Source organism: Pangasianodon hypophthalmus, chromosome 26 (genome assembly GCF_027358585.1).
Source record: "Pangasianodon hypophthalmus isolate fPanHyp1 chromosome 26, fPanHyp1.pri, whole genome shotgun sequence".
Lineage (NCBI taxonomy): Eukaryota > Metazoa > Chordata > Actinopteri > Siluriformes > Pangasiidae > Pangasianodon > Pangasianodon hypophthalmus.
In genome coordinates, this window is record NC_069735.1 from 11,723,631 (window position 1) to 11,736,834 (window position 13,204).

The 13,204-nt window shown below is 35.9% G+C and overlaps 1 protein-coding gene across 1 annotated transcript in view; it reads left to right on the forward strand.

The window, feature by feature from the left end:
- Positions 1–13,204, forward strand: part of pcca (propionyl-CoA carboxylase subunit alpha) — a 46,347-nt gene that overhangs the window by 9,808 nt on the left and 23,335 nt on the right. The window contains exons 7-10 of the mRNA XM_034300197.2: positions 6,548–6,679; positions 10,618–10,654; positions 11,123–11,201; positions 12,683–12,785. Of these exons, the coding sequence (XP_034156088.2) occupies positions 6,548–6,679; positions 10,618–10,654; positions 11,123–11,201; positions 12,683–12,785 (351 nt within the window). The remainder of the gene's footprint in view (positions 1–6,547; positions 6,680–10,617; positions 10,655–11,122; positions 11,202–12,682; positions 12,786–13,204) is intronic.

The window sequence follows — 13,204 nt, forward strand, 5'->3', positions numbered from 1 at the left end:
TTAATTTTATCTTAATTAAATTACTAATGATTTCATTTACTTAACTGATTTTTCTAGACATTAAATAAAGTATCACCAAACATATATTTTATTAAGACCAGCCTTTATATCATGAAGTGTATCATGTATAGTAGAAGTGCTTTCAGGTATTGTGATCTGTTCATTTTGTCATATGGCCCATCCCTTGTGTCTGTTATCAGATCATAGCAATAATCTGATCAGTGCGTTTACATGCACTTAAAGAATCTTATAATGGGAATTAGATTTCTTTCTCGGAATATGACTCAAATATGCATCTTTGCAATTTCTTTGCATCCGACCAATAAACCCACTGAAGAATGATGGGATCAAAAAGTCAAACTTCCTGTTGCCTTTTGACCGTAGAGTTACTTTACTGTTTACATTTATATTTTTCTGCTATGCACCTCAGAAATAAACCCAGAGAATTACATGATAAAAATTGCACATAATGCTGTCTTCTTTATCTCCACAGATGAAGGTAAGTTTGCAGACTTGCTTTAAAAATGCAGGAATTTCAGATTCAGATTTAAAATTTATTGTCACAGTTTATTCAGGGATAAACAGTGTAAAAGGCAAATGAAATTCTTTAGTTGCAGAGCTCCAACAACAAAACATTCAGTTAAATAAGAATAAAATAGAGGTAAGGGAAAAACAATATATATAAAAGAAGATATCTTGTGTGCGTAATAAAATAAATAAAACAATAAGTCAAGACTAGTACTTGTATTATGAAACACAGCCTCCTTATTTTTAATACTTGTTTGCCGTGTGATGTCAATCTGGGGCATTTTTTTGCCTCCCAAATATGTATGTTACCGTGGCAACTGCACCAACCCCCCACCCCGCTTGTGCCAACTTGATCTCTTTATTCTTCTATGTTGGGTTTTCAGTGAGCCAGGATTTGACACTTTCTAGTGAAATGCAGAGGCTGTCGCTGTGAGGACAGTCGAGCTTGTGGCTTAGTTTTAGATTTATTTATTTTTTTAAGTTTCGAATTCTCTTGCTGATCTTTTGATCCCAGAAATATCGCCTCTGTTCCCTTGGTCGGGTCTCCTACTGCGGATTCTCTCTCTCTCTCACTCACTCACTCACTCACTCACACACACACACACTACGCTGCGGGACGCTTCTCCGCAGTGCGAGGATGAAGGTTGGGAAGGAAAATGTAGGAAAGTGCCCTTGATCCATCACTCCTCAAATACACACTCATCTAACACACACACGCAAGTAGTATCATATGAACACTGGTGTGTGTGTGTGTGTGAGAGAGAGAATTATTTTTCAGTCACGTGTCTCTGAACCGTTACTAAAAAGAGAGAAAGAGATGTTGAGTGTTTTTTCCGAGCGACCAATAGCAGTGCAGTGTGATAAAGATGTCATAGCAGCGCAGCGTAGCGGGGTTCCTCCAAAAACTGCTTTGATCTCAATCTGGCTCAAGCAGGAGGCTCTCACACACACACACTCTCAACCTTGGCTTCACCTTCATGCTCAAAATACTAATGCAGCTCCCGACTGTGCTGAAATCCAGCCTGATGCTTTTCTAATGACTTTGCTTTAACATTTCATCAACTTTTTTCATAACTCTTGAACAGCACTTGATGGCGATTTTAGTCTCATTTATAGCGTATTATTAAGAAATTAAAATTTCAGGGAAAATAGTGTCAAATATTTAAAATGTTTGCTGGATGGTTAATGTAACCCTCAAGTTCAGTATTAAAATTTAAAAGTAGGCAGCTGATCAGACCTGCCTGAGGACTGTTACAGTGGGCGTGGCCTAATATTCTAAGGCACATGATTGACATGTTTGTCAGAGACTCCCAGTCTGCTGCGCACTACAAGCTGACCTAAACATCAGCGTAAATGATGAGAATCAGAAGAGTTCAACCCTACACCTACACTCCTCCATGAAATTCAGAAGTAATGGAAATTCAGAAACTGCTTTGGAAAATGAATCAGCACTATTGTTCTGAAATCATTTGTCTTCATACTTTCCCCTTTTCACAACAGTTAACACGCTTTACATATTATTAAAAACAACTGAACAATAAACGTCTTTTTTTTTTGAAGGTCTAGAGTTTAAAAAAAGGAGCAAGAAACCTGGGTGTAGGCTCTCTAGGTTAATTTCTGCTCTCTAGGTTATCTTTCACTTGCTGAGTTTGTGTTTGGATTAGCTTTAGATTAGCTTTCATTCTCTATATTAGCTTTCTCTAAATTAGCTTTCTTTCTCTAGGTTAGCTTTCTCTCTCTAGTTTAGCTTTCTTTCTCTAGGTTAGCTTTCTCTCTCTAGTTTAGCTTTCTTTCTCTAGGTTAGCTTTCACTCTCTAGTTTAGCTTTCTTTCTCTGGGTTAGCTTTCTCTCTCTAGGTTAGTTTTCTCTCTCTAGGTTAGCTTTCACTCTCTAGTTTAGCTTTCTTTCTCTGGGTTAGCTTTCTCTCTCTAGGTTAGTTTTCTCTCTGTAGGTTAGCCTTCTCTCTCTGTAGGTTAGTTTTCTCTCTGTAGGTTAGCCTTCTCTCTGTAGGTTAGCTTTCTCTCTGTAGGTTAGTTTTCTCTCTGTAGGTTAGCCTTCTCTCTGTAGGTTAGTTTTCTCTCTGTAGGTTAGCCTTCTCTCTGTAGGTTAGTTTTCTCTCTGTAGGTTAGCCTTCTCTCTGTAGGTTAGCTTTCTCTCTGTAGGTTAGCTTTCTCTCTGTAGGTTAGCTTTCACTTGCTGGGTTTGTGTTTATTGAATAGGTTAGCGTTCACACTTTGTTCACTTTCTGTCTGTCTTTGCTTTTGCTCTCTAACTTTTTTGTTCTGTAGATTTGTGTTAATTTTCCAGGTTTCCTTTCACTCTGTAGACTTGCAACTGTTTGTTCTCCATGTTTGTTGTTGCTGTCTAGGTTAGTTTTTACTTGTCTAGTTTAGAATTTGCGTTCTAGTTTGTGATTGCACTTGAATTGTCACTGAGTGTAGATTGCTCGAACTTTAGGAAACTATTCACTTTATAATGTATCTAGTCTTCACAAGGCCAAACATTACACTGATGAGAAAATTGTTGCAAATTAAATAGTTATGCCTTGATCTACATGCGAAGAATGAGGGATGATCGTTTTGACCTATGGAGAAAACGAGCGATTGAGGAAGAGAAAATCACAAACACAAGGTTTTGGGGGGAAAACAGGCCAAGCTACAGGAGGGACAAGATTTCTACAATCAGGCTACTGACACTGATTGATAAATGAAGAATCGGTGTTAATAAATCAGTAACAGTGAGCACATTTGGTCACAATTCACTCTGAAGCTCATCCACGCTGACTGTTTGTTTAGAGGAGTTTTCCTATCTGTTTTTAGCCCGGTGCAGGGTGTTTGATGGCATTCATTTCTGTAATCTCCCCTCAAACCACTCTACAGCATTCCTCAAATCCCCATCCTCTCCACCAAACACGCGCACACACACACACACACACACACACACACACACACACGCATACACAGATGAGTGGGCCGTCCGCTGCCTGTGTGTGTGGAAATGAAGATGTCATTACATTAGCAGTTGAATGGTGAGCACCCCCAATCCCCCCCCACACATACACACACACACACTCTCACACACTCACATATGAATACAAGGTGAATGAGCCCCCTCTTTGTGAATGGAAGCCCCCTCTGCCTGACAGTTAGTACACTTTTATGCAGTGCAAACGACGGGCCGAGGCCTCAGGCCAGAGCACGGCCGCCCCAAAGGACCTGTTAGCATTCCCTGTATGGCCTCTTTACCATGGCAAAGGCACATCTCTTCTGAATAGAGCAGAGGAGATTGACTTCACTTCAAGTGGCCTTTTCGAGGGATTAGAAAAGTGTGTGCGTGTGTGTGTATGTGTGTGTGTGTGGTCATGTCCCTTTGCTTTTAGGACTTGCCCAAGATGTCAGAATGCTGATGTGAGCAATGCTGAACAATAATGACTAAATGAGCATCACTAGTATTTATTTATTTATTTATTTATTGCATTTTAAAAATTGTTATAAGGGTATATAAAGACCAAAATGGCAAAAAATTATTAAAAATATGCCACATAATACTTTTTTTTATTTTTTTCATTTAAAAAAACTAAAATTATTTTCGTGTTGAAATAAGTGATAATTTTTCACTTTTGAACTTTATTTCTCCTCTAATATGTATTTTTTCCACCTCCGTAAACACCTTAATGAGAGATATACAGTTGGATGCAAAAGTTTGTACCCTCTTTGTTTATTCAACGTAAAAAGCAAAATGTCCTCCATTTTACAATTTATCTACAAAGAAAAGGAATTCCTGGATTTTTATTTATTTATTTTAAAAAAATGTGGACACATCAAAGTTCTGTCATGACCGAAGTGCACAGCATCTGATAGAGTTGACGATTGTGGGAAGAATATTATAGTTTCTCTAATATCACAGCAATTTGCCAACGATTCCAGTTTTATTTGCCTAACACGTCACACCTTATATCTGTTTATAGTTACATTTAATGTTGTGGAATGTCTACATGACAAGTTATTTCCTGTTATCACTTCTGTTATAGCAGCTGTAAACATTCGCTCTTTCACCCACCTCTCATTTTCTCTCTCTTGAAGTTTGACAAGAAAGATTAAAAAAAATGCCTCTACTGAGTTATAGTGAGTCTGGCTGGTTTTTAGCTTTGCACTTACTAATGATTAGACATTTGAGTAAAGTGAATGCCTTCACCCTGTCTTACACACACACTCACATACACACACACTTGGAGGTGTGAAACGGAGCAGAAGGAGGGAGGGAGTGTGTGAGTGACAGCTGAATAGACAGAGATGCTTTATTAGATTTGATTAGTCGGCTCTTACGGAGAGCTTTTAGTCAACAATGTGTTCCACAACTGCAAACACAAGCTCCTCAAATCACATCAGTAATGACCACAGACTGAGCCATGCTGTGCTTAACACTGATTTCTATTTTATTTTCTTTCTCTTTAGAGTACACATTACACTGTAAAGGTCGAAGTAAAGTCCCATTTAATGGATAATACCTCGAAAGTTTAAAACTATTTATTAATTATTATTAATTTTGAAATTTATATATTTTGTAGTTGTACAGGTTGGACTTTTTCATAATGGAATAAAATATTGTTAAAATATGTCAAGTTTTTATTATTAACTAAACACTAATGTTTATTATTAAACTGATTTAGTTTCTAAATAATTTTACAGGTTGGACCTTTTAATAATGGAAAAAAGAAATTTAATTTAATAAAAATATTTTCATTATTTGTTATATACTAAACATATTGTTTTAGGCATCCTCTTTTTTTAATTCATTACACAATTTCTTTTAATTTTTGTATGTAGTTTAATAAAAAATAGAAGCTTAATTAGAGAAAATATGTTTTATTTTTGTTTCTAAATGCTTATGTTGTCTTATTTTTTTATTAATTACAAATTGTTTTTATTTTTAGCTTAACAGGCTAGACTTTTCATAATGGAGTACAATAGAAATTTAATTGGATAAAATATATTTAAAATATTTTTTTGTTGTTTAATAAACAATTTTTTTTGTTATTTTCTAAGCACAAATCATTTATACATATCTTTTTCACTTTAAAATAAAAAGTAAGCCGAAAAAAAAGAAAGGAGAGGAAACAAATCCACTGTGATGTTAATGATCGTAGCTTATTAATCATAGTTTGCTAGAAGTCAGATGTTAGATATTGGTTTTATTGACTGGTATGATAAATCTGGTTTAACTGTGGGTTTGGATAGATATTTTTCATTAATTAATGTAGTTGCGATGGTTTAATGATGTTTCTGTTTATCATTTATAACATTGACACTTGGATGATGTAACTAAGGAGCGCACTTGAAATGCTTGAGTGTGCACAGTATACAAAATCGTGATTCAAAATGCTAAAATCATAAACTCTTTTCTTTGAAATAATTGTGAGAAATATTGTGATGTCAATACTGTAACAATGATCATATCCAGTTTATCACAAAGAAGCTTTAAAAGTAGATAAATATTTAGCAGGAGGATTTAGTCTGCAGCTGGGTTTCTCTCCTTTTTCTCCCATCTACTTTTCCTCCTCTTTTTTCTCATGACACTAATTGCATTGTTTTGCGGGAGTCATGGGGTCAGATCTGTCTCCTAATTACAGACTCCTCTCTGTGCTGATGAGCGCCCGAGGCCTTTCTATCTGTAGTATATTAGCCAGGAAGCAATAATCTCCCGATTCTCGAACGGGACAAAGACTAAAAAGTGGATCCCATCTTCCCGTGCTGCACGAGGGCTGGGGTTTTCAGGCTGCTTGCATCCTCGGGCGTCGCTCGAGGCTACGCTGGGCCACACTACAAAGTCCAAACCGTCAGGGTGCATTAGTGAGGAGGATTTAGTTTGCAATGGTGAAGCAGTGGGGAACCTGCTGCATCCTTTTCTACTAACACTTTAGTTTGAAGTTGAATGAGCTTTTTAAATGCCTACATTTGTGTGTAATGATTTGAAGGAAACTATTGTTTTAGGTAACCAGATGTTTTATTTCTTTAAACAGGCGGCTGAGGGAGTCACCTTCATCGGTCCTGACACGCACGCCATCCAGGCCATGGGGGACAAGATCGAGAGCAAACTCATCGCCAAGGCGGCCAAAGTCAACACCATTCCTGGCTTCGATGGAGTCGTGAAGGTTTGGCTGATTCACACTTCCAAGTGAAGCAGAATCCAATCCAAAATCCTTTCTCAAGCACCAGTCTTGGAATTTGGGCAGAACATTACTGACTTTTACCACAAAATGATCACAACACAGTTACAGAACCTTTTTATTTTGTGAATGTTTAATATCAGCCAATTCGAAATTCATCCCATAGACCTTGCTTTTCTCAGTTTACCCCCAGCCAAGCTCCAGTTTCTCTCATCCCATCCATACAAAGTGATAAAATATTGTGCGCCCAGGATCACAGGGCAACAAACACACACATACACGCACACTTTTGAAACAATTAATGTGTGTTCCCACACTTCAAACATGTATTTATAGACCTGGAAAATAGGAGATAAAATGTTCTGGAAATATTAGTGAAGTACTGTTGAAGTGTAAGCTCAGGTGGTTATGCTACTAAAACTACATATTATAGTTTTATTTTTCCTCTTTCTTCCTTAGCAAATCATTTCTATAACTGTCTCTGACAGCTGAATTTTTTAGCTGAATATTAGAGGTTCCGGTAAATTCGGATTCAGTACGATACGATACTGTTGTGTCTCCATACATCTTCAATAATGCAAACAACTGGCATTTTTAAGAAAATTAAACGTGGCTAATTTAACGTGAACTCTAACTAAGAGTTAATGTGCACTAGTGTGCAGGGTTGCCAGGTCTCAGCAAAATTTCAATACCAAATACATCTCAGAAAGCACATGAATTGACCTGAAACTGTCCCAGAAAAATCTGGGAAAAAATTAGTTCTTTTTCCAATTGACTGCGTTGGAAGCAAGTTCACTGTGGTGCAGGAGCACAGAGGGAAGGAGCATGGGCCTTGATTAGATTTAAATGTTTATTACACCTCACATAGTATAAACGGTATTTCATGACTAATAGGCAACTTTATTGCGGAGTTTTATCAAATCAAGGGCCTCATATCGAATGATATGATACGCCACGTCATTGCACCTTTACTGTAAAAATGGTTATACTAACAATTATAATTTTGTGTAAATATATAGAGGGGAGGCATGACACGAATAATACGTGTCTAATACACCCAGATGTTACTGAGCACAAAACAAAATTCTATAGGTGCTAATAAGTGTAAACCCATAATATAATAAAAAGGCAGAATCAGGCCTTTCTTCATTTTTGTCGCCTGCAGCAAGTTTTAGTGCTTCTGAATATAAATACTTAAGTTCCATTAAGTATTACTGTTACATGACAAACCAGTGATACATAGTTATAAAAGTTTTAACCGAGTAATAAGATAGCCTTGAAATCATTAAGAATGAATTTTGACTTTGTAGAGACATTCTGTTTGATGGATCACATGTATTTACATAGAAGCATGATTGTGAAATCTATCGGTTAATCACGTCAGCTCAGATAATTGCGGTTATGTATGAACTGTGACTAACAGAGTCCGAAAATATTAGAAGCAGGAGGTCATTATCAACATCCTGTTCGATCATCAGTGTACATAAATGCATTACTTTTATGGTGTAGTTGGAGTTTTAATTGGATGTGGGATATTGGGTCTCTGTGTTTATATTGTAATTTAATATTCTTCAACAATTCTTAAATTCTAACCTGTTCCACTTACAATGTATTTTTGTAGAGAGGAAGACATTTGAGCGGATTTAAACCTAACCACAGTTTAAAATGTAACTAATAGTTTAGAATATAATGCTATGTTCGACTTTTCTTCGAAGTGGAAGACCTCTGTGTGTTTGAGCTACAAAGTGGGGAAAAAAACATGGATCCAATGGATGAAATTCTGAGTAGTGAGTCGGATTCATTCGAATGCAGATTAGGCTTCTGGCTTGTGTAGTTCATTTTTAGTATTGCAGTAACACTTGTGATTAAATTAAACTAAGTTAAGGAATGGTCGGTGTGTGAGTGTTTGTCATTCAGTTAGTTAGTACACTGAAAAAAAAGTGATGCACTGAATTTTATTGCATACATCATTTTCATGTTATTTAAGTATAGTGCAAAAAGTTTGAAATACATACCATACTTTTTGAACATAATTTAAATTTTTTTTTTTATTTAAATTGTGTTCAAAAAGTATGTTATATATTTTATTTATGTGGAACACATTTGAACTAAGTAAATCCAAAGCATCCCTTTTATCAGTGTCATTTTGTTGAATATAAATGTTAGATGTCAGTAGATGACATGAGTGAGTCATCTCAAAATGACCTTTCAGGACCAACAGTTTTCACTGAAGTCACGAAATTTCATGAATTTACTAGAAAAAGACCAAGATGATCTAATGTAAATGTACGTGTCAAAACATGATAAGCAGTGAATCAACATTTAAATGACATGATAGAGATAAAGCATATGTCAGATTTGTACATTTAAATCTATAAAACTCCCAAAGCAACTTGTTTCTCTCCATCTCTCCATCTCTGCCTCTGCGTCCATCCCCCCTCTCCGTTCTAAATGTACTTAAACGACCTCGTGTAGTGGCCATTTTGACACTTCCTGGCCTTATTGGCTCCATAAAGGGGTGCTGCGGCGCTCAGCCACGGCAGACAAAGGCAGCACGTCGGAGCGGCCATTACCATATGAGAGAGAGCAGTAACGACCGCCATGCCATCAGCCAGATCGCTATCGAACCCTCACACACACGCTAAAACACGACTCGTTTAGCTTAGGCTGTACCCGTGCTGTGGGGTTTCTCACCTCGCTCTGATTACATACTGTTTGTGGAAGGAGAATAAATGGAGGTGTGTGTGTGTGAGTCTGAACTGGGACAAAAGTGCCATGATGAACCGATCAATGACAAATGACAAATAACATCCTAGGATATTTATGCAAGGCAACAAAATGCAGAAAAGACAATAAAATGTTGCCACAAAGTTGTTAAAGATGAGAGCAGATGTGCAAACACACAGAACTTGCCCTCTGTTGGTGGTGATGAGAAACTGCACCACCACCATCATCCTCATCATCCTCATCCTCATCATCATCACATCAGCACATGCAGAAGTGTGTGATGGGTTGAATAGAGGTGGGAGATATGACGATATGATATTGATATCATGATTAATTACATCATGGTAAACTTTGAGAGTATTACACCCACAACAACCAACTGAAAACTTAGTCAAAAATAGCTGATTATTAGAGTTGATGGCAGAATATAACATGATTCTTTCGACTATGCACAGTATCCACAGTATATTATGAGATTTAGACTCATCGACACATATGGATATTTTTAAAAATGCAGTTTTTACCTGTCTGTTTTTCAGAAAATTGCTGTCCACATGTATACGGATATTTCTGAAGAACTTAGTCTTTACCCCTCCATTTTTCAAATAATTCCTGTCCATACATGTACGGATATTTTTTAAAATGTAGCTGTTACCCTTCTGTTTTCAGAAGCGTTCTCATCCACACATATAAGGATACTATTAATAACACAGTTTCTACTTCTCTGTTTTCAAAAGAATTCCTGTCCACACATATAAGGATATTTTTGAAAAGTAGTTGAAAAAATAGTTGAAAAAATAGTTTTTACCCCTCCGTTTTTCCATAAAATTTCATCCACACATATACAGATAGTTCTGAAAGTGTAGTTTTTGACCTTTTTGTTTTCAGAATCATCATTGCCCACAAGTATAAGGATAATTTTGTTAAGGAACAGCAAAATGTTAAGGATAACTTTGATTTTATCCCTCTGTTTTCAAAACAACTTTTTAGCAAAAACAAAAGTATGCTGATATGATTTTCAACATCTGCCCAAACTCCTCGTTTGCAGTGCTCCAGTCTTTAATAAAATTGAAGTGAAAATGATTATACAATTTATCAGAAGTTAGTTCATATCATGTGTGCTATGATAGCATGACCATGCTGTGAACATTTTGAATATGAATCCTTTTCTTATTTGATGAAATTGTGTTTTTTAGAATGTAGAGGAGGCTGTGAAGATTGCACAAGAAATCGGTATGTAACAGTGAAGCGCTTATAGTTAACTGAGATATCTGTATTGGAAAGGCCAATAATATCTCCAAATGCTACAAAATGAAACGTCACTTGATCCAGATGGGTGTTTCTGTCAAGGATTGATTAATTAACATTATATATAAAATGTATATTAATTTAATATAGCTACATCATTACATTAAAGTTTACATAATTTTGAATAATTTTTTTTTTTTTTTTCTGCTTTGACTCACTTCACTCCGACTTTATTTTTTACATGAAAAGAAATGAGACTCATAAACAATAATCTCTGATGGAGCAGTTCATCCAAAATATGAATTGGCCAAAATATCTTCTTCTGATCAACTACATTTCGAGTAACAGGAAAAATTGGGTTTAATTTTTCTATACTATTCCTTTAAGCTAATTTTTTTGGATGAAGCAATCTGTTTTTTTTTTTTGTTTTTTTGTTTTTTTTGTCTCTTTCAGGTTACCCAGTTATGATCAAAGCGTCGGCTGGTGGAGGAGGGAAAGGCATGAGGATCGCCTGGAATGATGAGGAGACCAGGTGAGGGATCAAATTTGTAAAGTTCTTTATAAATGTATAAAAGATGCTGGGATTGAAAAGTTGATACTGATAAAGACACAAAGCTGATGGAAAAGTGTAATAAAGCTACTAAGTCTTTTTACGTCTCTGTGTTTCTTCTCTTCAGAATATTTGGGAGCATACAGTGGGTTTTTTTGTGCTGAGCATTTAGACATTCACTTGAAATGTACAAAACATTTATGCCATGTTCATGACCAAGTGTGAACTGAAAAGTTTCTGAAAAAGGAATCAATTTAGATTGAAAGATTTATAGGTTTATAAATTTTAAAATAATAAATTGCTGAAAAATGGATTTGCTCCTGAATTGCCTGAAAATGGGATAAATAATTGTGACTATTCACGATTCACGCCGCTCTTCTCTCTGATCATTTGTATATTAAGTGATTGTGTGCAGTTTGTTTTATTGTTTTATCTTATTATTTGTGTTTAAATTTATATTATTATTTAAATTATTTAAAATATTTATATTATAAACATGGATAAAGATTCATATTATGAATATTTATATTTCTTTTTATATTAGCCAACTATTTATATTTAACAATTTACATGTATATTATACATATTCTGATTTCTCTCTCAGTGTACTCTGAGTTTAAGCTTTATATTAAAATATATTGAATTGAAAACATAAAACATCCAGTTTACAAAAGAAGCAGAAAATATGCAACTTCAAGTCATTAATTGAAAACTTTTTTTTTAATTAAAAAAAATTTCTATATGAATAAAAATGGAATCTTAAATCGTTTTAACCTGTTGAATAAATGTAAAAAAACATTTTTTGAATCCAATGTGTGTGCGTTTATAGGGGAGTAAAACTGCACAATGAAGTGTGTGTGTGTGTGAAGTGAATGATTGATCTTTTTATAGTGTTTATGCCTGATGTGTGTTTACGGTTTGACTCGTAGGTCGAGTGTCCCACAGCGTATGAACACCCAATAAAGTTCTCTCTGTCGTGTTTGCTGTTCCTGAGAAGCGAATAACTGGGTTTATACAGTCTGCTCCTTTCAGACATGCTGTTAGAGAAGCCATGACACCTTCCTCTTATATTCCTCTGGCTCTGGAGACAGTCTCTCTGATAAAACGCTTAGCAAACAAGGACGCCTCTAATTGCGTTCCTTATCTTTGAGGTGAAGTCATGCTTTTGTTTGAATTGCAATTGAATTTTATCTCAAGCCAAGAAAGTGTGACAAAAGGTGAGAGTGAGGTGAGACTAAAGAGATTCTTAACTGATAAGAGGAAAGCTTTGATACGGCCATCGTGTTAACCGTGTTGACCCTTCAAGCACCACTCCAACTGACCAATCAGAGGAGGTGTGAGAAAACCGGACCAATCCAGACTCAGTGTCTTCTTAGTCAAAATATCACTCATTATTTAATATTGTATTGTTTATTATTGTTTTAGATCAGTAGAAATCTTTGACTTGTGTTTTGTCTCCTTAGGGAAGGGTTTCGTTTTTCCTCCCAAGAGGCTGCGTCCAGTTTCGGGGACGATCGACTCCTTATTGAGAAGTACATCGATAACCCCAGACACATCGAGATCCAGGTGACCTTGTGTGACTATCTGATGATGAGAGCAGTTCTTTTCTTGATAGATATCCTCCCTCCTTTCCTACTAAAGTCAGTTTAGTTTCTCGAATGTTTAAATTAATTAATTCATCTTCATTAACCCCTACACAATTTTCTCTTCAGCCCAATGTAGTTGATCAGCTGAGTCTGATTTACTGTCTGAAATTTCCTTAATTAGGTTTGCACTGGAGCTATGAGGCTAATGTATCTAACTAGTCATGAAACCATAAATGTTTTCTGCTGCAAAAAACCACATCCAGTTTTTTGTTAATGTCACACAAATTCACCAATGTATTTTATTAAACAGTCTGATTTTTGTCATCTATAAGCATGAATAAAACTACACTGCAGCTGAATGCTGTAATGTTATGGTGGCGGCCATCTTGGACATCTTTT